The sequence below is a fragment of the Diceros bicornis genome, chromosome 36 (genome assembly GCF_020826845.1).
Source record: "Diceros bicornis minor isolate mBicDic1 chromosome 36, mDicBic1.mat.cur, whole genome shotgun sequence".
Classification (NCBI taxonomy): domain Eukaryota; kingdom Metazoa; phylum Chordata; class Mammalia; order Perissodactyla; family Rhinocerotidae; genus Diceros; species Diceros bicornis.
Window position 1 is genome coordinate 11,900,051 of NC_080775.1, and position 21,020 is coordinate 11,921,070.

Here is a 21,020-nt window from a genome sequence, read left to right on the forward strand (position 1 = left end):
TACTTATTGAATTAATGACTAAGATGCACCTGTCATCAAGAATTTCTCAATCTCACCATGTACGTGATCGGGGGGGAGGGGGGGCTCAGTTAATTCTTGTTTCTGTAGATTCAGCGGTCGGAGGAGGAGAGAGGGGCAGGTGTGTGTTCTGTATAGGACATAATTCCCATTCTTAGATTTAGGTGGGAGTGGGAGGGCAGTTTAAGCCAGTAAGAAAAACAGCGAAGTTGAACTTGAAACCTAACTGGAGGAGAAGATTATTTTTAGATGTGATATTTTTGAGGTGATTCTAGAGCCTTCTGTCAGCTGTAGCTAAAGATCAGATTGGAGGGTTGAATGGACCAGAGCAGGGAAGTGATTTTCACACGGGTGCCAATGAATGACAGGGACATTGGAAGTGGGTAACCTCCACAGGTGTTAGTCTAGATGCCAGATGCCAGAATGGGGATGGAAGGGGCTTCCATGGATGGAAGTGGGCTCCCAGTGTATGGCATTGCGAGCGTAGATGTGGGACAGGGCTGTGCCCCGCCAGTGCGAGGGCCGGCAGGGCACTTGGTGGCCCTCCCAGCTGTGGGTCTGTGCGGTGCTCTGTCCAGCGTGGCTCAGGTCCCCTGTCTCCAGCGCATGCTCCAGTGCGGGAGAGGGGAGGCACCTGGGTGGCTTTCTCTCACGTCTCAGCACCCTAGTTACGGCAGCCTTTTTCTTCCAGTTGTTTTCTTTCTATCTCGTTGCCAACTCAGTGAAACGGTACAGCTTATCATCCTTTGCCTCTGACTTTTTCAGATTCTGTTTAAAAATTGGACCATGGGGATGAAATGTGGTTTAGAAGACTGAATGCCAGTCCCTGTGGCCAAATGAGTCACTTGTTGCTGGCCTCCCTCGGGCCTTTATATATTGCTCTCTTCTGGGCCTTATGGCTCTGTATTTTGGTTTTATTGTGCCTACGTCTGTCTCTCCTCATTGGCTATGAGTGTCTTAGGGCATAAATTACGTATCTTTCAACTCGCTCTTCTTCACACCTGGCACAGTGCCTGACATAAAGCGAGTCTTCAATAACTGTGTAATAGGAAGGAAAGTAAAGGGCTCTGTGTGAGAATAATCCTCAGGTGGGTCTGAAATCCCACAAAGGTGGACCATCCACTTTCACCACCAGTATTTCTTCGGGGAGTGGAGAGTGTTATGAATCCGCCCTGATTGCTGTCTCTCGCATCAATAAATCCAGGCAAAATATTTTAGCCAGTGGTGAAAGGAGGAGTTATTTGCCTTGAGAAGCTGACACCTAGGTACAGGGTTCCAGGCACTGTGCCCGTGTTCTTTGCCACTCTCAGTGTACACCCCTTATTTTCATCATTTGCTGCTAGAATATGAATACGGGGGACATTTTTGGTAAAAAAATAGTGTGAAGTTTGTAAAATTCGGACCAGTATTGGAGTTTGCCCCCACATTTGTCTTCATAATGATTCATCTTTCATTTAATTGATGGGGACCAAACCAGTGTCTTCTCCATCATCTAGAAGGGCCATGTATAATTACTTGCCTAAGCAAACAGGTGAATTCTGCAGTGTTTAGCCATAGACAGGGAAATCAGACTGGGTGGACACCTAAGAAGGGGTGCCCACTCAGAGCTAGGTTGCCCCTCCCTCCCCTCCATTCCCTCATCTGTAAAGTGGGGCCAGAATCACTGACCCCAGCCGTGGGGGGCAGGATTAATTAACATGAGCTCCCGGAGCACTTTGAAAATGTGAAGCCTGATATAAATCTTCTGTGCAATTATTATTTCCTTGTTGCCATTTCTAAAAGTTCATCTAAAAAACCTCACCCTGTGCAAATGCCTCCTGCTCTGCTCCGAAGTCCACTGAACTGTTTCTGATAAATCACTGAATGAAATGAGTTCCCTGGGCAGGGGCTATCCAGAGCCACTGCCTCACTGCCTTCCCAGCGAGGGTTATTGTATGCTCAGGCTCCAGGTACCCCCTGGATGCCTCCGAATTTACTTCTTGGTGGGAGTTTTCCAGCTTTCTGCTTTTTACTAGCAGTCAAGTTGAGAGATGGTAATAAGTTTTCCCTTTTGCTTGGTGAGTCCAAATGGCTATGTGCTGCGGCCTTTTATGCAAGAATGGCTTTCTATGAGTCACGATGACATTTTACCTGGGTCGACAAAGGTATGGCTTTGAGACCTCCATCCAAATACAATCCAGCACTAACTCCTGCAATCCAGCAGAATGCCCGTCACAAACGTGTTCTTTCCTGTTCATCTGTGAATGAAATCGATGTTCTGTACGTTCTCAATAAATTTATTTTTTTTCAAGTTTTGGCAAAGCACAAGGATGAACATATTATGTGTGTGTACTTAACCTTGAACTTTTCTTCAGAGGAGCACAAACTAATTTATTTACAATTTGACCATTTGGAAAAAGGCTTTGCCTCCTTTAGTACTTAGGGTATTATTTGGGCCAGTTAATCTGAGAGTTCACCAGCTGATCTACAGAGGTCTCACCTCAGAGATTTGGGGCTCCATTCCATAATTGGTGTGGCCGTGACTCACAAAACTTTGTCTACACGTGATAAGCGATAACAATACCTTCCAGGTAAATATAGGAACATCACTGCTTTCATCATCTTATTGGTGAGAAAACTGATATCCAGAGAGTTTTATTAAGTTTACCAGAATCATTCAGCAACCCAGGATCCTGCTACAATTAAGACCTAACTGTGTCAGTCCAGTGGCAAAGGTGTTCTGTTGAAAGGCAGTTACAGAAGATGGAGATTTCCTTCGTGGTGACCCTGAAGTGGTGCATTTTCAAAGGGAGACACAATTCCCAGAGCTTGAGGCTGGATGACAGCTGATTTCTTTTCCTAAACTGAGATGCTGTGGTAGGTTTAGAATAAAGGGTTGCGACACCTGAGCGGGGCCTTGTCTGAGTCTCTGGTGTGTTCTCTGGAGTGCAGTGTGGGAAAGAGCTGATGCTGTACCCCAGGGGCCACGTCAATTGAGGAAGAATTCTGTTCTTAGTCAACAACAACATGGACAATGTAGAAGATTGTTAATATTACTGAATTTCATGCCCGTCCCTTTGCCTGCCAGAAGGCACTAGGCCCATTGCCAGGTTCTTTCTGCTCTTGCCTCATGCAGCTCGGTCTTGGACAGTTTCCTGTGATCACCAAGCAAAGCCTGTTTCTTTGTGTGCTATTACTTAAGTAAAAGTGATATTAAAAAACGATTCTCCAGCCCTGTGAAAGAGCAGCCTGTCAGCTGGCTGAAATAATGGGACTGCAGTTGGGATATTAGGAAGAATTGGCACAAATGGAGAGAGATGATGCTCTGGCGGCAACCCCAAGCCACCAGCCACTCAGCAGTTCTATCTGAACCTGCAGGCTACTGTCCACGATGTAGGTGATGCCTTGTCAGCTCCCCAGGTCATGGCTTAGTCACCTGTGATCCCTGGGGACTAAACTGGACACAGATGGTGAATCACCTCAAGATTTCAGGTAGATGGTCGTATTATCCAAATTATCTTCTCCATTTATCATCATCCGGGTCCAAACCATAATTGTGGAATGACCGAAATTAAGAGCCAGATGGGAGCTATTTTTCTGTTTTTCAAGTGGGGAAACTGAGGTACAGAGTGGTTACATGATTTGCATGGGATCCCACAGTTAATTTAATGCTGAGCCAAGACAGTAACCCAGGCCGGCCAGCCCACTGTCCCACTGACCTGCTGTTGAGTGTTTCAAGCGTGGTGTCATTTTTCTGGCCCCTCATTACTGTTTTTCCCAAGCAACCTCCTGACGAAATAATATGTTTTGATGAATCTCAACTCTAATAGTTAAAAAAAAAAAAAGTATATTTTCATTTAGAGCTATTTAAATTTAAATTAATTAAAGTTAAATAAAATTTCAGTTTCTCAGTGGGACTCGCCACATTTGCAGTGTTTAGTAGCTACACGTAACTAGTGTCTACCATATTGGATTGTGCAGATTATAGAATATTTCCATCATTGCACCAAGTTAGACAGCACTGATACAGGATATCCCAAGGAACGAACAAAAGTAAAATGGATAAAAAGTATGGGAATAATAAGATTGTTGATAACTACCAGGGAGATTAGCTTTCTTTATACAGAATTTTTCCAAGACAAGGCATCTTCGTTTTGGAGTTGGTATATCTTCTGAAGGTGGCATTTTATATCTTTTTTTTTTTTAACATTAATATAATTATTTGTAGCCACTTGACATTTCTCATACCCATTTTGTAAGTTTGTTATTCATCCTTTTATATAGATCAAGGAGATAACAGTGCAGAAAGTTGCTATCCATTGAACAAGATGAGTGAATAGAAATATCTGTTCTTTTCTTTCCATTCTCCAAATGGAAACCTGCAATTCACTGGGCCTTATATAAGCTCATTGACCTGGAATTAATAACAATAATAATAATCCACTGAATCAACTATTATAATTTTCATAATATTTTACTGCTTAGAGGAACCTCAGAAGATTTTGCATATCCTCTGTTGATCTACTTCTCTTTACTCAAAAATAGAATAGGGAAGTAGGTCAGTGCTTGTGCTAAAAGCAAAAAGTAAGCACTCTCATTTTTTTCCCCAAACGTCATTATATTTTCATCTTGGCTCTGAGACTGATAGCACCAATGCCTGCTGGCTTAGTGCTCTCTAAATTGTGGTCCGATTCCATATGGCATCTGTCCTGGAGGAGCCTTATAGTTGGTTCCTTGCCAAGAGCAAAAGCAGAATTGGTGCTTAGGATCCTGTTATAGTTTGTAAATGAGGTACCAGCAGAGATGTATGTGCTTGTGTCTCGGCCTACAAGTGACTACTGAGTCCACAGGAAGTATCACTCTAGAGAAACCCAGTTCCTGGAATATTAAGCAACAACAGTTGGCCTTTGCATCTTGCTGTGTCCAGATTCTGCAGGCACCTATCCTTAGGAGTGTGACATAGGAAAAGTTACTTTACCTCCATGACTCTCAATTGCTTCATTTCCAAAATGGGGATAATGATTTCAATTTCCTGGAGCTGTTGTGGTATTGTATGTCAAGTACCTGGCAAAGTTTTCTGGCAAAGAATAGGCTCTCAGTAAACGTTAGTTGAATTTGAATCTAATTCCTGCACTGTAGTGGGTGTTGAGGATGGCTGGGGAGTGCAGAGAAGCAAGCTAGTCTGATTTGCTAAGCTTGAGATCAAATTTTTGTAAATAAAAGATCTTACTGAGACTCTTCCTTAGATTTGGGGTATCTGTTCCCATAATTGCTCCTCTGTGAAGAGCATATTGGCTCTCCATGGTCTCTGGTAAGTACCCCCTAAGGTTTAACTGTTGGACACATAATTTCTGCCTTCCTTAAAAGTGTCAGTGCTTACAGCTCCATGAGGACAAACGAAGTCAGTAACTGTCCACTATAAATGAGCATCAGCCAGGAAGAAGTTGGGAGTCCAAAGAAGGAGGAGCTTATGTACATTAGAAGAAAGTTAACCAGGCTGTTGTGGGGTAGGACCATCTATCCTGCATAGAAGCTTTGATGGGGAAGATGTGCTGTTGTTGATTGTAGAACAGTTACATGTTGTGGGATTTACTTAAGGAAGGAATTGTCATGCCTTTAGCATTTGATGCAAATCTTTGGAATAGTTGTTTGCAAAATGGCAAGTACTTGGGAAAGGATGTAGGTGTGAACGAGAGGCACTCACTGGTGTGACCCTGTGGGAATAAGAATAAAGAGAATCTGTGGAGATACAGACATTGTTATGTGATTATTGAGAAAATGTGGGTTTTAAAGTAGTCTTCAGGGACTATTAAGTTCAGCACTTTGCCCCCTCCTTCCCACAGATGGAAAGAGGAAAATGTGTGTGTGTGTGTGTTTCTTTTAGTGCTACGTTTTCTTTGGCAGTAGGACTTGCTCTTGGCCTTGTCTTATAGATTTGCCATGGGCTGATCACTCTCAACCCAAGCATACAACTCATGCATCACAAGGGCAAAGAAGGGATTAACAGTAGAAATAGCTAACACTTATTTGACTCTTACTCTGTGCCATGTCCTGTACTAAACACATGACTCTATGAGATGGAGTTTATTGTTCCCATTTTACAGATGAAGAGTCTGAGGCCCAGAGTGGCACAGTTAGGAAGTGGTGGTGCCAGGATTCAGAGCCCATGCTCTGAGCCCTGACACCCCACTGCTTCAAGATGATAAGCCCCGATATCCCAGTGCTCCAGGCATCTGTGAAGGATGGCTGGGGGATAGGGGGTTGTAAATATGCACTGACCAACATAAAGACCAAAGGTATAACATGTAAGCTCTGCTCAGTTTCCCTTCCTTCATGTGTCTCTGTGAGTGTGTATTTTTTGAGAAAGTAAAAATGGCCCCTCATTTAGGAAGACACTAAGGAATACTTGCTCTAGAATTCTAAGTTTAGATATTAGGACTAATATACTGTGACTTAACTCCTCCGTTGTTGTTAACTATGCTCTGCACAGAGAAGATGCAACAGCCCCATTTTTCGAACTTCCGTTCACTGTTAGCTGAGACCTGTGGCAATGCCTTCCTCTTTTCATTCTAGCTGATTGTCAACAGCAGTTACCACAAGTCCTTCCTGTCCCAGAAATAAGTCTTGCCACACTCTCAGCTCTCAACAAGCTGTGAACACTACATTCTGTTCTGCGTGGGACTTTGCCACCTCCACCCTTCCGAAGTCAGCTCCACGGGGTAAAAGTATTTATTGAATTCTCAAAGGGTGATTTGAAAAGAAGTATAGGTGCATAAGAACAGGATAAACGATGGGGCTCTAATATAAACAAGCATTACATTACACCTAAATTGTTGAAAGAAGATTTTCGTGCTCAATATTTTATTCAGCAGAACATTTTTTTATAACAATAAGGTTGATTAGAAAAAGCTCTGAAAGAGCTTCAAGTTAGACAGTCTGATTGTTTATCTCAAGGATAAAAAATAAAATGGCAAAGTAAGGGGGATAAGAAGAAGTAGAAAATTGAAGCCAGGACCTAGTGAAGAATATTTGCCGTCATTTTCTTCTCTGGATTAAATTGAATTCAAGATTTCTCCTTTCCATAAGTTTTTTTGTTTTTTAGCCATCAGGGTCTTTATTTATTTATTTATTTTCCCTCAAGGGCTCAGGACTAGGCTAGATCCACAGCCAATTTAAGGTGCTCTGGTATTTTTTGATTGTTCATTTTAACCAAATAAGGAACCGTGCTTAAGGTCTTTGAATACCTTCTTACTATTACCCCGAGGCTAGGGTGAAATGACACCTGCCATTTGCAGTGAAATTTTAGTCCATGTGTCCCCTTATTGACCTTTCTTCCTCGTTGGCCTGGGGCCTGGGGGACGGTCATGGACATGGCTCTGTAGATACTATGTCTGCTGGGTTTGCGCTTGTTTAGGTTCGTTTTTATTTTCACAGACCCGGAAGCTAAACCAAGAGCACAGTACTACAAATGAATGCTGTTCAGGGCATTCAGGCTTGTCACTTGGCAGAGTAGGTGGGTTTAGGGTGCATTAGGAGGGGACAAGATGAAGAGGGTATGTGGTTTTGCTTTACTATTTACTGCAGCTTAAATTGGAGGGATCCAAGTGAAAAATGAACACCATCATTGTATTACATGATGGTGATGAGAATTGTAGGTTCTAAACAAGCATTCTCTTCCAAATGAGAGTTTTGGAAAACGGCGTTAAGGAAGATTGATATGCAGAAGCTTATGGTCTTGCTCTTTGTATCAGCCCCAAATATTTACTGAAGCTAGGAAAAGAAAAAGCAGACTTTCCTCTTGTCTCTCCCAAACGTGTGGTTGTTTAGAACTCAAGTGCAACATCTGGAAGTCAGATATACAGAGAGCAATTTATGGAGTGTGAAAGATTTGAAATATTCAGTGTCCTTTAGCGGGAACTCAACTTTCTGGGGCTGCATTTTTTTTCCCCCGGCACAAAGCAGGCAATTCTGAGACCGCCTTTGCCTCTCTGAATTAAACCCTTTGTGCCCGGGTCCCATAAACAATGTGCTTTTTAATCGGGAGCCCCCTCCAGGCCCCAGCCCTTTTTTCCAGCGTGGGCAACCAATCGGCTGCACCGAGCCGCATTGCTGGAGCACTTTCCATTCTGAGCAGCAACAACATACTAATTTGATGCACACATGGATGCCTCGCACACTCTGCAAATTCATCACCAGCATCTTGCATTAGTCATCTGACGGACTGCCAAGTGTTTCATTTTCTTTTCATGTGACTTTATTATTACCACCTCTCTCTTTTCTTCCAAAAACCTCCAAAAAAAGGAGAAGGGGAGGGTGGAGGGGGGAAATCCAGCAGAAATCCAGCCCTGCCTTTCTTTCCATACGAGAGCCAGTGTGGGGCTGATAACGCTGCGGATGCGTTGATGGCAGCCTTGCAGAGCGAGACCTGCACTTAACTTGCAGCTGCCTCCTGAGCCGGGTTTCAAGATGTCCACGCCCCGGGTGACAGCCGGCGGGGCGCTGCCCTGTGCTCGGGCGCCGATGCTGAACAGCAGCCTGCAGTGAGAGCCTGCCGCCGCTGCCGCCGGCTGCCGCCGAGGAGCAACCTAATGGTGCCTGTGCTTTGTTTTAGTTCATCAAATTTCTACGACTCATTAGGCACTTTGCCCCGTGCTCCTCTTCCTCCTCCTTCCGCCTCTCCGCCTTCACCCCCCCCCCATTTTTTTCTTCCTGTCCCTCACCGTGCAGCCCTAACTCTGGCTCCCGGTTCCCTTTTGACAGTAACGGCACAGCCAGCAAGATGAACGGCGCTTTGGATCACTCAGACCAACCAGACCCAGATGCCATTAAGATGTTTGTCGGACAGATCCCCCGGTCCTGGTCGGAAAAGGAGCTGAAAGAACTTTTTGAGCCTTACGGAGCCGTCTACCAGATCAACGTCCTCCGGGACCGGAGTCAGAACCCTCCCCAGAGTAAAGGTACAGACAGCGGGGATGCGTGATTGGGGGGGCCCGGGTCGTGGGCATCCCTGGGCGTTGCAGGAGGGAGAACTGCGAGTGGGAGCCGGCCCTCTGCCCCTTTGCCCTGCAGCCAGCCCGGCTCCTCCCCGCGCCCCCGCCCGCCTGCCTCCCGGACAGGTGGACGAGCTGGCCTGGGATCAGGGAGGGAGGAGCGGAGGGAGGGTGAGCAGCCGCGCCTCTGTCCAGGCGCGTGATTGCTTTCCTGAGGTCACTTTCTAGGCAGCGCAGGCTCTTCTGGAGCGGAGCGACTGCCTCTCTAAGGAATAGTGTTTCTCAGCCTTGCATTTCAGGAGCTAACTCTTTCTACCCCTGCCTTCCTATTATTACCCATGTAATTACAATTGCATTTCACTTTTCCATCGCCTGTGGGGATTCTGAAATGCCTTATGAACAGTTAGTGTGATACCACTGGTGTAAGGAATAAAGGGTATACTTTTAAGAGGGACATCAATTCTTGGGGTCTAGATGAGGATCATTAAGTGAAATGTGCCTTTTGGGGCAGGAAGTGGCACCCTAGTGGCCTGAAATAGTTAGCACACCTTCAGAAATGCTTGTGCTTTACGCCCTTACCAGTGGTAAGATTCAAGTGTACAATCTGGTAGTTCTTACTGCCTCCATTTTAAGATGAGGGTGATGGGGGGGTTATAGTTATTAAAATAGAGAGGCCAGAAACCTCTGTACCTGGTTAAACCTTGTGTGTATGGGAGTTATCCTTTGTAAGCTCTGTGCAGACTGAATTTAAAGCATCTTCTCTGCTGCTACCATTTGGTCTATGTCGATGTTTTAACCTTGCTTTAGCAATTTTGTTCTGTCTCTGTTCTTGATCTTTTGGTCTTTCTACCCAGGGCTCCTTCATCTTTCTGTGGGTCTTACAGTTCCTGTTTCTCTGCACCTTGATATTTCTGTCTGGCTTGTAATTTTATTTTTGTGTGGCTTCTCATGAGAGCTCCTGAAAGCTCATTGCTTTGGCTTGTATATACACTTGAGTTGAGCAGATGAATATCGGTACATAATTTTCTCTGAGCATCTACCTCACTGTCAAGGTGAAGGACTACGACTAAGTAATTGTTAAGACTCTGATATTCTGACTCTGAGAACTGTTGGGACGTCTCTTGTTCCCTATAGTTGCTGAGGTCTGATAGGACTTTTTGGAACCTTTTAAGGAATTTAAAAGTTCCTGGCTAATACTCATTTTATAAAAGTGAACAGACATGCCTTCAGATTATGTTCATGAGACTCTCATTTTCTATCTCAAAACATATCATATAACCAGAGTGTTTTCAGAAGAACACATATAGAATTTTGTTACTACAAACTCAATTGTCTCATAATTTGTAAAGTAGAAAATTAGATATCTAAAAATCAGTATGATTGAAAATATCACAAATTAGGGCAATATTAAGAACCCTTATTGATTGTATTCTTGAATTATTTATCTACGTGTTTTCTGAATGGAGATGACTAGAATTTTTTAATACTTAACTTTCACAGTATTCTACTGGGCAAAGGCAGTATAAAGCACTGGACTGGAGCTAAGGAGTTAGCAAATAAGGGCCCTCCCACCATCTAGAATGGTACCCGCAGAAAACTAGGCCAGAGGCAGTAAACTGGTGCTTTAGAACAGTAACCACAGTTCATCCTTGACTAGAAAAATATGCCTCCAAATTTCAGTTTTCCGACATTTTTGAAAATGACTTGTGACCTAATAATCAGAACTTATTTATTGTTATGATGCCTGGTTACTAGCGTGTTAGCTTTTGATTACGCATGTCTTGCCTTAGCCAAAAAGACTTTTCTCTCTGTCAAGTAAGTACTTGTGCATTGCCTAGTTCTTCTACCATTTTCTCTCTTTTCCCCAGTGTTCCTCTGAGCAATATCTTTACCAGGCTATTTAAGAATATACATTTTGTTAACTTCATTCACTAGGTCTTATAAATAACTTCACTAAAATAGTTTGCATAAACCCAGAGTCTTGGAGGGGAAGGGAGACCCAATGAGTAAACTAACTTTTTTGAGCACATGCTATGTACCAGCTCCTATGTTAGGAGCTTTACATATGTTATCTCATTTAGTTCTTACTGAAATCCTGAAGGTAGATGGTATTAGTCACATTTTACAGATGAGGAAAGTAAGGCTGAGAAAAAAAATTAAGAAATATAACCCAGTTTACACAGCTAGTAAGTGGCAGAGTAGGGATTTGAGCACAGTCCCTCTGTCTTCATGTGCTACGCCATCTTGCCTCTCAGTGAGATAAGGCCACAAACCAGCCTTAGTCTGCTCTATTTCAGGGCTTGGGTGAGAGGCCTTCTCTTTTACTGAAGTGTTCCCCAAGTGAAAGGAAGGAATTTTGCCCTTTAAGGGCAGGGTTGATTTTGTTTCTGTCTTTGTGTTTACTTTTTATACTCATGGGTTTAGATTGTACATCACTCCAACTTATAGTATCACGAGATAGAAGTTACAGATGAAATCATTCAAATCTTACCTTTGGAAATATAGGTCAATTCCCATTACTGTGAACTCCAAGTCTCACATCAAATATTGCTGTAGAACGTGGGCTGTCAGCCAAAGCTTGAAAGGGTTTTTGTTATACAGACATCTCTGTTGTAATGGTATTTGTTGTGATGGGATTTGAGCTGTATAATGACATTCCTCTCGGAGGATTACACAGCCCTTAGCTGCTTACGTATAGACAGCAACAACCAGCGCTTTTCTTTACGCTGAAACCTACGTGTGCCATACGTTATTTCCCTGTGCATATGTAAAATAAGACCTCACATTTACGTTGGCCCTGACTCTGTCAGCAGAATACAGTTATCATGTTTTCTCAGGGCTGATGTCAGAGCCTCAGAAATTAGAATTTTGGAGGTTCTTTCTAAACGTGGTTTCAATTATCTAAGTAAGGCTTTTGGAGTGGCCTTGATTCATTGCCTTACTGATATCGATGGTTCCAAGGAAAGACAAAATCAGGCTGTTACCTAATCCAAGTGAATTAGCTTTTTCTCTCACTTTGCATCTGATGTTCTCTTTACTCTTGAGGCATAAAAACTTTGTTCTGTTTTTGAAATCATCCTTTAAGAGTTGGAGTTGAAGCTGTCGGTTTCTTCTCCCTGTAAATGTATGTGTTGATCAAGCAGACTCAGCAACCCTGGGGAACCTAGCTAAGTAAACTATCCTCCCTACTGGGACTTATGAAGAGGATGTTGTACTCAGTGGTTTTTGGTCGAGTTTATGGGTGGTGAGAAATACCAGGTAGTAGTCAAGAGCATGGCCTTTGAAGTCAGACAAGCCTAAATTCAATTTCTGGCTCTACCACTTCCTAGGTGTTGGCCTGAGCACGTTGCTTAATCACATCTGAAAACAGAGACAGTCCTCATAGGGTTCTGAGATGAAGTTATGTGCTTTGCCCAGAGCTGGAATATGGTATGAGCTTGTTGATGGTTAATATTACAGTTGTTGTCATCATCACTGTCTCCAAGAGCTTCACATCTAATAGGGACAGTGAGGCCAGTACACAGGTAACGATAATATAAAAGAGCATGAGATAAGAGTATGTAAGAAAGAGATGAGCATATCTGAACTCTAGAAGTTCAAGGGAGGAATGAATAACTTGCAGCTACAGAGATAGGAAAAGATGGCATCTTCACCAAATCTTAGGGGGCAAAAAGGATTTCAATAAGTAAAGAACAGTGTTGAACATTACAAGGGGATGGACTGGCCTGATTCAGGCATGGAGGTGAGAAAATGCAGGGCAAATTCTGGGAACTATGAATTCTCCCGGAGTTCAGAGGAAATGTGAAATATATGAAATGAAGTGAAACAGAGGAGGGTCACGGTGCTTAGAAATAAAGGCTAGGGCCAGTTCTTAGGCCTTAGTTCTCAGAATAAAGTATTTTAATTTTATTTGTTAGACGATGGACGCTCTGTGAAAGGTATTTTAGCAAGGGGAAAAGAAGCTAGGAGACTGGTGAATGTGTTAACTTGTCTTGACAGGTACATGGAGCCTGAACAGGGACACTGTCTGTCATAACAATGGAGAGGAAGGAATTGAGTGATACAGACATGACAGTGGTGGAAGGAAGGGGCCTCGATAACTAAATTGGGTGGTGAGAGGAGGTTTTGGCTTAACTACGAGAAATGGGAAAGCAGTCAGCAATGGTGGGAACGGGGAAAGAGAGGAACATTAAGTTCAGTTTTTATTGTGTTGAGTCTGAGGTGCCACAGAAGAGTCAAAAAGGATGTTGGCCAAGGAAAGCCATTGGATTTGGTGATTGGAAGGACTTGAGCACTTCAGAAGCACAGTGGAGGTCAGCATTGGGAGAGGGATTGCGTGGGTATACGTGTGGAGCTATGAGTGGAGACTCCCTTTCTAGTAGTCAGATCATGAAAAGAAAGAGAGCTTAGATATAACTTTTTTTTTTTAAAGCAAAAGATAAGAAGGTAGAGCAAGAGGAGAGAGTGAAAGTGTAAGGCAGACAAAAATCAGGGTCCTTGAAGAGACAACAGGAGGAGCTGAAGAGCACCTGTAAACAGGTGGAAAGATACTTCATCTGAGACAGCAGGGCAGTTGGGAGAAAGTAACAACACAGCATGGGGGGAAATAGACAATACAGACACCCTTGGTCTTCTCAGTAGACAATACTATTTCTGAGAAGGCTGGGTGGAATTGAAGACGTCAGAAGAATCAAAAAGGTTTAAAATGACTGTTTTGTAAAATGCAACTGAGGAAAGAATGGCAGGATTATTGCACAGCAGGAGAGCCCAGTTATACTTAGCTTGTGTCGATTTAGAGCAGATTTTAATGGTTGTGGTTCCATGACTGTCCATCAGTGAGTGAACAGAGAAACAGAATCACAGGGAACCAAGGGTTGGTGATGACCATGACAGACATAGTAGAAGATCAGGAAGGGTATTGACTGCGTTAGAATGTTCTCTGAGATCTAACGAAAGGAAGCTGGTAAAGAAGGAGGAGTTGAGGGTTGGAGAGGGTGAACGAGGTGCAGGGGAAGAGGTGGCAGATATGGAGATTGTGTTCAGTGAGACCAAGGAACCTCTAAGCAGGAGATAAATTGTGTGCCTTGGATCATCACCTACTTGATATTTCCATTTTAATCAAAATTATAGCCCAGGGTCATAACACCCTGAAAAAGCTTACTCTATAGTTAATGCTAGTTACATTTTTGTGAGCTCAAATGGTTAGGTATTGTTACTCTGATTTTACAGGAAGGAAAACTGTGAGGAACCTGTGCTAAGCGACTAGAAAAACATCCTTTAGCATTTGAGATTGGAAGGTGGAAACGGACCCCGGTCCTAACCTAATGCCTCATTGGTCGCGTTTTACCGTCTCTCTTTGGTGACTTCTCAGCCAAAAGAGAACTAGAAATGGGAAGTGGCTTGTATCAACTGTCTTTCCATGCCACAGGCCTGAAGAACAAAACTTCCTTTTTTCTAGAAATGTGCTCAGAGGTCATGGCGTAACTGCTGTGCAGCTGTAGCCCTCACAGTGCTTAGATCCCAGAATGTTCTGAGTGGAACCAAAATTAAATTCATAGCTCCTCTGGGAAGGGTTACTACCTTTAAGTTTGAAAAGAACAGCTTTTGTAGTGGTTATCGTGCTGGTGCCATTTCGTCGTCTTGTTGCTCAGGCTGCAGTTAGGGTGACGCTGAAGACTGTTCTGGACAGCGGTCCGCCTTGGGTCATTTGATTCTCATCCCCTCCTCCGCCGATCTTAGACTATGACAGAATAGGAGTCACTTCTTTCCTTCTTGAAGCCTTTACTTCAGTCTTCAAGAATTCATTAATAAAATCTAAGTTTGTCCTAACGTCTTCCCAGTTCAGTACAGTGGAAAATGTATGTTCTCACTGAAGAATGAGATTAGATGTCCAGGGAATGAACAGGAAGAGGCAAAAAGGAGAAGGAGAAGGATTGAAAGGCACCAAAGCCTGATTTTACTTATTTCAGAATTGGGCAGGAGGACAGTCCTGAGTCCAGAAGGTTCTTCTGTGCCATGGGAGAATGAGAGCAGGCCCTAGAGTCAGGAGACTTATAGCTGGTATCTGTTATCATAAGCTAGTTTAGAGAGCCAACCTCAATCTCTTTATCCTTGCAATAGCAATAATATCTACCTCAGAGTTGTTTCACATGTTCAGTGAGAGAACAAATGTGAATGCTGCTAGTATAGTCGAAAGAGAGTTAATAATCTTATAAACTTATTCTTCTTCAAAATGTGAAAGGTTTGAAAGAGCACCTTTGACCTTTTTCTTAAATCATGTTGGAGGACTGGGGTTCATTTTCATGTTTTATGTCTTTCCTTTCTTCCTAAAAAACTGTCAGAAACTTCCCTTAAGTAATAGAAATGGACTGGGAGCCAGTTTATTTAAGCGATGTCATCTCAAAATCTGTAATTCAGAAAGAATTCAAAATGCAGGAAGATGAACCAATTTGCATTTTAATGCGCACAAGTAGAGGGTAGGATTTCTGCCCTAAATTTCTTGAAAACTAGGGTTGCTGCCCTAGATTTTCTGAGACAGCCCCAGTTTTGATGGTGCTGCTTCAATGGCCCACAGGAAGGATGCTTTCATCCTGAATTAATTTTATATTAACAGAAGTCACCGTGGGGCCGGCCCCGTGGCTTGGCGTTTAAGTGCGCGCACTCCGCAGCTGGCGGCCCGGGTTCAGATCCCCGGGCGTGCACTGATGCATGGCTTCACCGGCCGTGCTGAGGCCGCGTCCCACATACAGCAACTAGAAGGATGTGAAGCTGTGACATACAACTATCTATTGGGGCTTTGGGGGAAAAAAATAAAAAAAAAAAGTCACTGTGGAACTTATTGCGACATCCTTTCATTGTTGGCTGACAGAGATTTTACAGGACCCACAGAAAATGCAGTCATAATTTTCATATTTTTGCAGACAGGGATCTTTTTTCACATCCTCTTTGTGAGAGGTAGATTCATTCATTATATCATATGATTATATTAAAATTTTAAGAGTTCATTTTTTTGAAATGAAGTTTTAAATTATTTTGACTTACACAGACTGCGCTCATGGAATTGATTGAGATGAATGAGCGAGAAATGTTAAATAAGGCTCCTTTAAGTAATAGTGAGAAGGAATCCCTTTAAATACCCCGTACTCTGGTGCTGAGAGACTGGACCGCACCTGTCTAGTGCAGCGCTGAATTTCTGTTGCTTATATCAAAGGTTGACTTCTACCCTGGCAGATCATATCTATCCTGGGTACATTTTGATCCTTACATCTCTGGAGGGAAAAAGAGGAAGAAAGGGAATGAGGGAGATACAGAAGACACAGAGAGCCAATATCAAAGAAGAAATGAAATTACTGAAGGTTGCTTCTAACCATTTTGTTTTCTTCTCCCCTGTCTGGGACATCAGCTGGTCCCCAGTCCTCTTGTCCCGGTAGATTGGCATTTCTGGAATTAAAGTAGCGAAAAAATAACAGGCTGTCTGGATGAAAGGAGAACAGACTTTTTGGTAGAAATTTGACATGAAAAGTAAACCCAGGGTTTCATAGCTTATGTCTGTTTGAATCCCTCCAACACACATTGCAGGTTGACTGAAAAAGCTAAGTCTAGGTGATCTCACAATTCGCATTTCCCATTAATTCAGTTATAGCTTGCCTGCCTAGTGGTCTTACTTTCCTTTTTATTTGCATCCAAGGAGATTTATCCACATTAGAGATGCTTTACTATTGGTTATGCAGTTGTATAGTACAGTCACCATACTGTGGGTCATTACAAAACCAGTCTTTGGAAATGAGCAGTCCAGTTTCCTAGCCGGAAAGAGAAGTGTTCTCTCTAAGGTCATACTGTTAGTTACTCTGAAACACGTATGCATTGCCTCCGAGTTAGTTGCCTTAGCATGACCACCCTCTCTGACTCACTTCCACTCCAAAGACCCCAGATAGTCAGGCAGTCTGGTTGAAAGGTTTGCTTTCTTCCATCTTCAAACTTTAGATAGTCAGGCAATCTGGTTGAAAGGTTTACTTTCTTCCATCTTCAAACTTTGCTTCTAATTAAAATTTAAAATTAACCATGGTTAAGTTATATTTCTATAAGTGTTCAAAATGCTAGCATTAAAAATATAGATAAAATCATTACATACTTTGCAAAGAAGTTTATTATCTTTAATAATTCCAACCGTGGTAAAATGTACAATGATGTTAGCACAATTTGTACCCTTTTGCTTATCTTGTGTTTGTAGATTCTTGAAAGATTGAATTTTCATCGTTGGACATGTGGCCCCAGATGCTAACAAGATTTAGGCATGAGGTCTTGGGTTCTTTATCACTTGATCAAATTTCACTGATCCTGAGACCATCCGTTCTCCTGCTTTGTTTTCTGATATTGGCTAGCCCAAACTTCTTACTAGAACAACTCTCCCTCCTGTTGGACATAAGCATGCCAAGATGTACCATGAATAAATGCAGAACAATCATTGGGATCTTCAAAACCATTGGAAACTAAAAAGGGATGAAAAGAGAATTGGCCAAATGGGAAAAAGTAGAAACTAAGCTAAAATAATGTGATTTAGCCACAGATTTATATGGGCTTATATACTCTGGTAACAGAAATGATGGATGGATACCACATTAGCTTTCAGGACAGTTGGTCAAGAGAATTGAAAGTGTTCTGGCCCGTACTGTCAAATTCAGTGGAAAATCAGTTAGATATTAGGTATCTCAGTGTTACATTAGGTATCACACTAGAGAAATTTGCAGTGAACTAGACCAATTAAATATATTAAAGAGTCAGAGTCTTGAATGTCTTAGGATATTTTCAAACCTGCTTTGATGAGTACATGTGATAGAGAAGGGAACACAGAAAAAAGCCATATGTGGAATGATGGATTATGATGGACATGGATTTTGCAATTTTTTTTCACTGAGTCACATGGACAGACACACAGGTAGCAAGCAAAGAAGCAGGTTTTGCTATAAGTGGAAAGAGGAGCTAGTTAGCTGAACAGGGGCAGGTTATAATGGTAAAAACTAATGGGTCTGGGAGAATGGGGATGGCAATTGAAACATCACAGGAATTGGTATTAGGATCAATATTTTTTCACTCTCTATGTAAATGACTGAGAAAGCTGCCCCTAATCCAGTATCCACATTCTGGCATTCTTTCAAACAGGAGAAACCCAATTGGAGCAGTGTACTTCGGACAGTGATCAGTTTGAAGCAGAAAGGAATATAATTTCTGTTTTCATTAGAGGATCATAAATGGAAATTAGAGAAATGAATTTAAGGATTGAAAGATAATATCCACTCATCACATGCTTTAACTGACCCAAAATCTGATCATTCTAAAATATTTTGGGGTATGTTAGGCCCATGTAGGACAAGTTTGCAGCCTGACCTGCATGTGGATTGAGACCAGTCTCTTCGTGGTAGTCATCAGTGTTGTCTGCGGTATTCAGAGTCTCTTGTCAGCTAAGTCCATGAATGGCTGCTCTTCTGTTGCCTTCTTTTTAGTTTTAGGTGAAAAAAAAATGCCTCCGAAACTCCTATAGTTTAATGGAAACTCCTATGCATCAGAGACGTGTAGAAAGACATGCAAACATTAGGGAGGGTGAGGAACATGAGAAATAAGGCCTTCAACAAGTAGATGCTCAAAATGGCCCCCCAGAATGCTAAACATTACAAATGAAGATACCAGACACCAAGGGTTAAAGGGGAGGTAATTCACCACATTTCATGAAGAACTTTTTCGCTTCTATGTAGGCCACTGTGCCCAATATTAGGAAATGTTATTGAAGATATATCAAGGCGGTGGAGGCGTTGCAAAGGAGAGCAGCATGAATCGCACAGGTCTAGGAAGGTCAGCCCATATGGAAAGATCTGGGAGGTCAACTTAAAAGACCTGAGAGCACTGAGTCACAAGAATGAAAAGAAGCAAAAGCTGTAGCAAACATAAAAAGAGAGATTGTGCTCTCAAAAAAAATAAAAGAAGAGAATATGATTGAAGTTTTGAAGATGCTAAAGTGCGGAGTGAGCCTATATATAGATGAACTCTTTCAATTAATGCTGAACCCCAGGGGTCTTCTGTGTATACTTAAAATGTTGGAATGGCAGGCAAAGTGTAGAGTTTGAGCCAAACTTTGACATAGAAGAGGTGGTGAACTTAGAGAACATGATGAAAGTTAAGGAGATGGTGGGGGCAGCTAACTCACAGTCCCCAGGAGGGGACCTCTGGCCAGCGCTCTCACGTGACTTAATGCCTGGCTCTTTTGTAACAGGGATTTGGAGCTTGGGTAGCCTTGAAAGCTCTGGGTCCCATTTAATGTTGAATTTAATGTAAAATAGAGAAGATGAAGGATGTGGCCCAGAAAGCTAACAAAGTTTTTACCAGAGTACCAGTCACATGGCAATAAACGTTTATCAGCACCTTCTGTGTGCAAGGCATTGTACTCAATGCTGAGAATATAAAGGTGAGCAGCCATGGTTGTTTGTCCCAAAAGGAGAGAAAGAATTGAGTGGTGTTGAAGAGGGGACTGCCATACGTTCTTTGGACGTTTCAAAAGAGCCAGCTTTGGGTGAGCAGTATCCACTTTGTGCGTGCGTGTGTGTGCGTGCATGTGTGTGTGTGCGTGCGTTGTCTCGCTTGGAGAATATACTCAGGAGGCCCCATGAGCAGAGAATCCTGTGCTGCTCGTGTGGTAAAGGTGAAGTGAGAGAGTTAGGGGAACCCAAGGTCGTGTGATAGTAGGAGTCTGACGTTTTTCCTTTCAGCAACATACCCCATATGTCGCCTTTCCCCTTTTTCTTCCCTTTTAGTTTTCCTTCTTTTTTCTCCTCTATGTAGGGAGTTTAGGGCAAGAAGAGGCCAAAGTTTCACTAAATTAACCTTTCTGAGGGTTCTCCATTAAATCCAAGGATATGCAGTTTGTAGCCCCTCTGTTAGCATAACTAAGATGTTGGTAATGCACCAGCTAGCCCTCACCACCCACTTTCAGTGTGCCACAGAGAGCAAGGTCCTGCAGAACCAGATCTGGCCCTTAGCTGATGGAGCTACATCCTATTGACACTAAAGAGGGACTAATAATCTTAACCCTCATGGGAGGTGTGTGTGTACATGTGTACAACCCACACACATGTTTTATACGTTGTGGTAATTCGAAGTTAGTTTATTTCTTTGAACACCGTTTCTTCAAACGGATGTGTTCTTGCCTACATGGTAGAATTTTGAGAAATAAATTATTTATAGAATATTGAATATAAATTGCCTCGTGCTGTGCCTGGCATATGCTTGGGACTGAATAAAGGATAGTAGGTGTAGTAGAAGAAGAAAACAAAAATGAAAAAATAGCAGCAGTAATGGCATCTTGATTTTGTAAGCTGTGTGTATTAGGAAGCGTGGGTGTTTTGTTTTCTTTTCTTTTTTTGTAATTTTTGTGCATGGAAACCTTCTAATGCTTCTTAACTAGTTTGCTAGAAAATTTTACACCCAATTTAACTTGGCATTATGTGGGGAAAGAGGAGGACATGGTAGAATGATGTAGGGGAGGAACAGTCTATAAAAACCAATGGTCTCTGGGCAAAGAGCATAAAAGTTGGCAAAACAAATATTTGAAACTCAGAATCAGAGACCATAAAGGGCTTCCTATAGATTCCAACCCTAAGTAATTATTCAGAGTTTTGAACCTAGTGTTCCTGGCCCTGAGGACAGCAGACTCTTTCAGAATAATTATGTCTGTTTATCTTGCTTTGGCCCAGATTTCCATGGAGATGGTATAACAACAATAGACCTTACATCATATTGCTCAGCACACTGGGCTGTGTTTAATGTTGTATTAGAGTTTCTGTGTGAGGGTTTTCAGGTTTGGTTTGGTTGTTTCTTTGGCATACAGAACTTTCTGTATGATTTGTTCCAAGTTAACCTTGCAACTAAACTACCATCAACAAGATGTTACTTTTGAGTTATTTTTCAACATTTGTTGCAGTTCCTTCTTTCTCTTGGTCACAGCCTCTCTTCTTACCAGCTGCACTCAGTTTTGAAGATGGTCGG

At 42.5% G+C, this 21,020-nt stretch overlaps 1 protein-coding gene across 6 annotated transcripts in view; it reads left to right on the forward strand.

The window, feature by feature from the left end:
* The window catches only part of CELF2 (CUGBP Elav-like family member 2), a 308,590-nt gene that overhangs the window by 132,177 nt on the left and 155,393 nt on the right, over nt 1-21,020 (forward strand). For 4 of the 6 annotated variants that reach the window (XM_058532399.1, XM_058532404.1, XM_058532400.1 and 1 more), the window contains exon 2: nt 8,758-8,954. In XM_058532399.1, the coding sequence (XP_058388382.1) occupies nt 8,758-8,954 (197 nt within the window). Of the gene's footprint in view, nt 1-6,631; nt 6,717-8,328; nt 8,589-8,757; nt 8,955-21,020 lie in introns of those variants that run through there. The other 2 variants (XM_058532402.1, XM_058532403.1) reach the window with 2 other exon arrangements.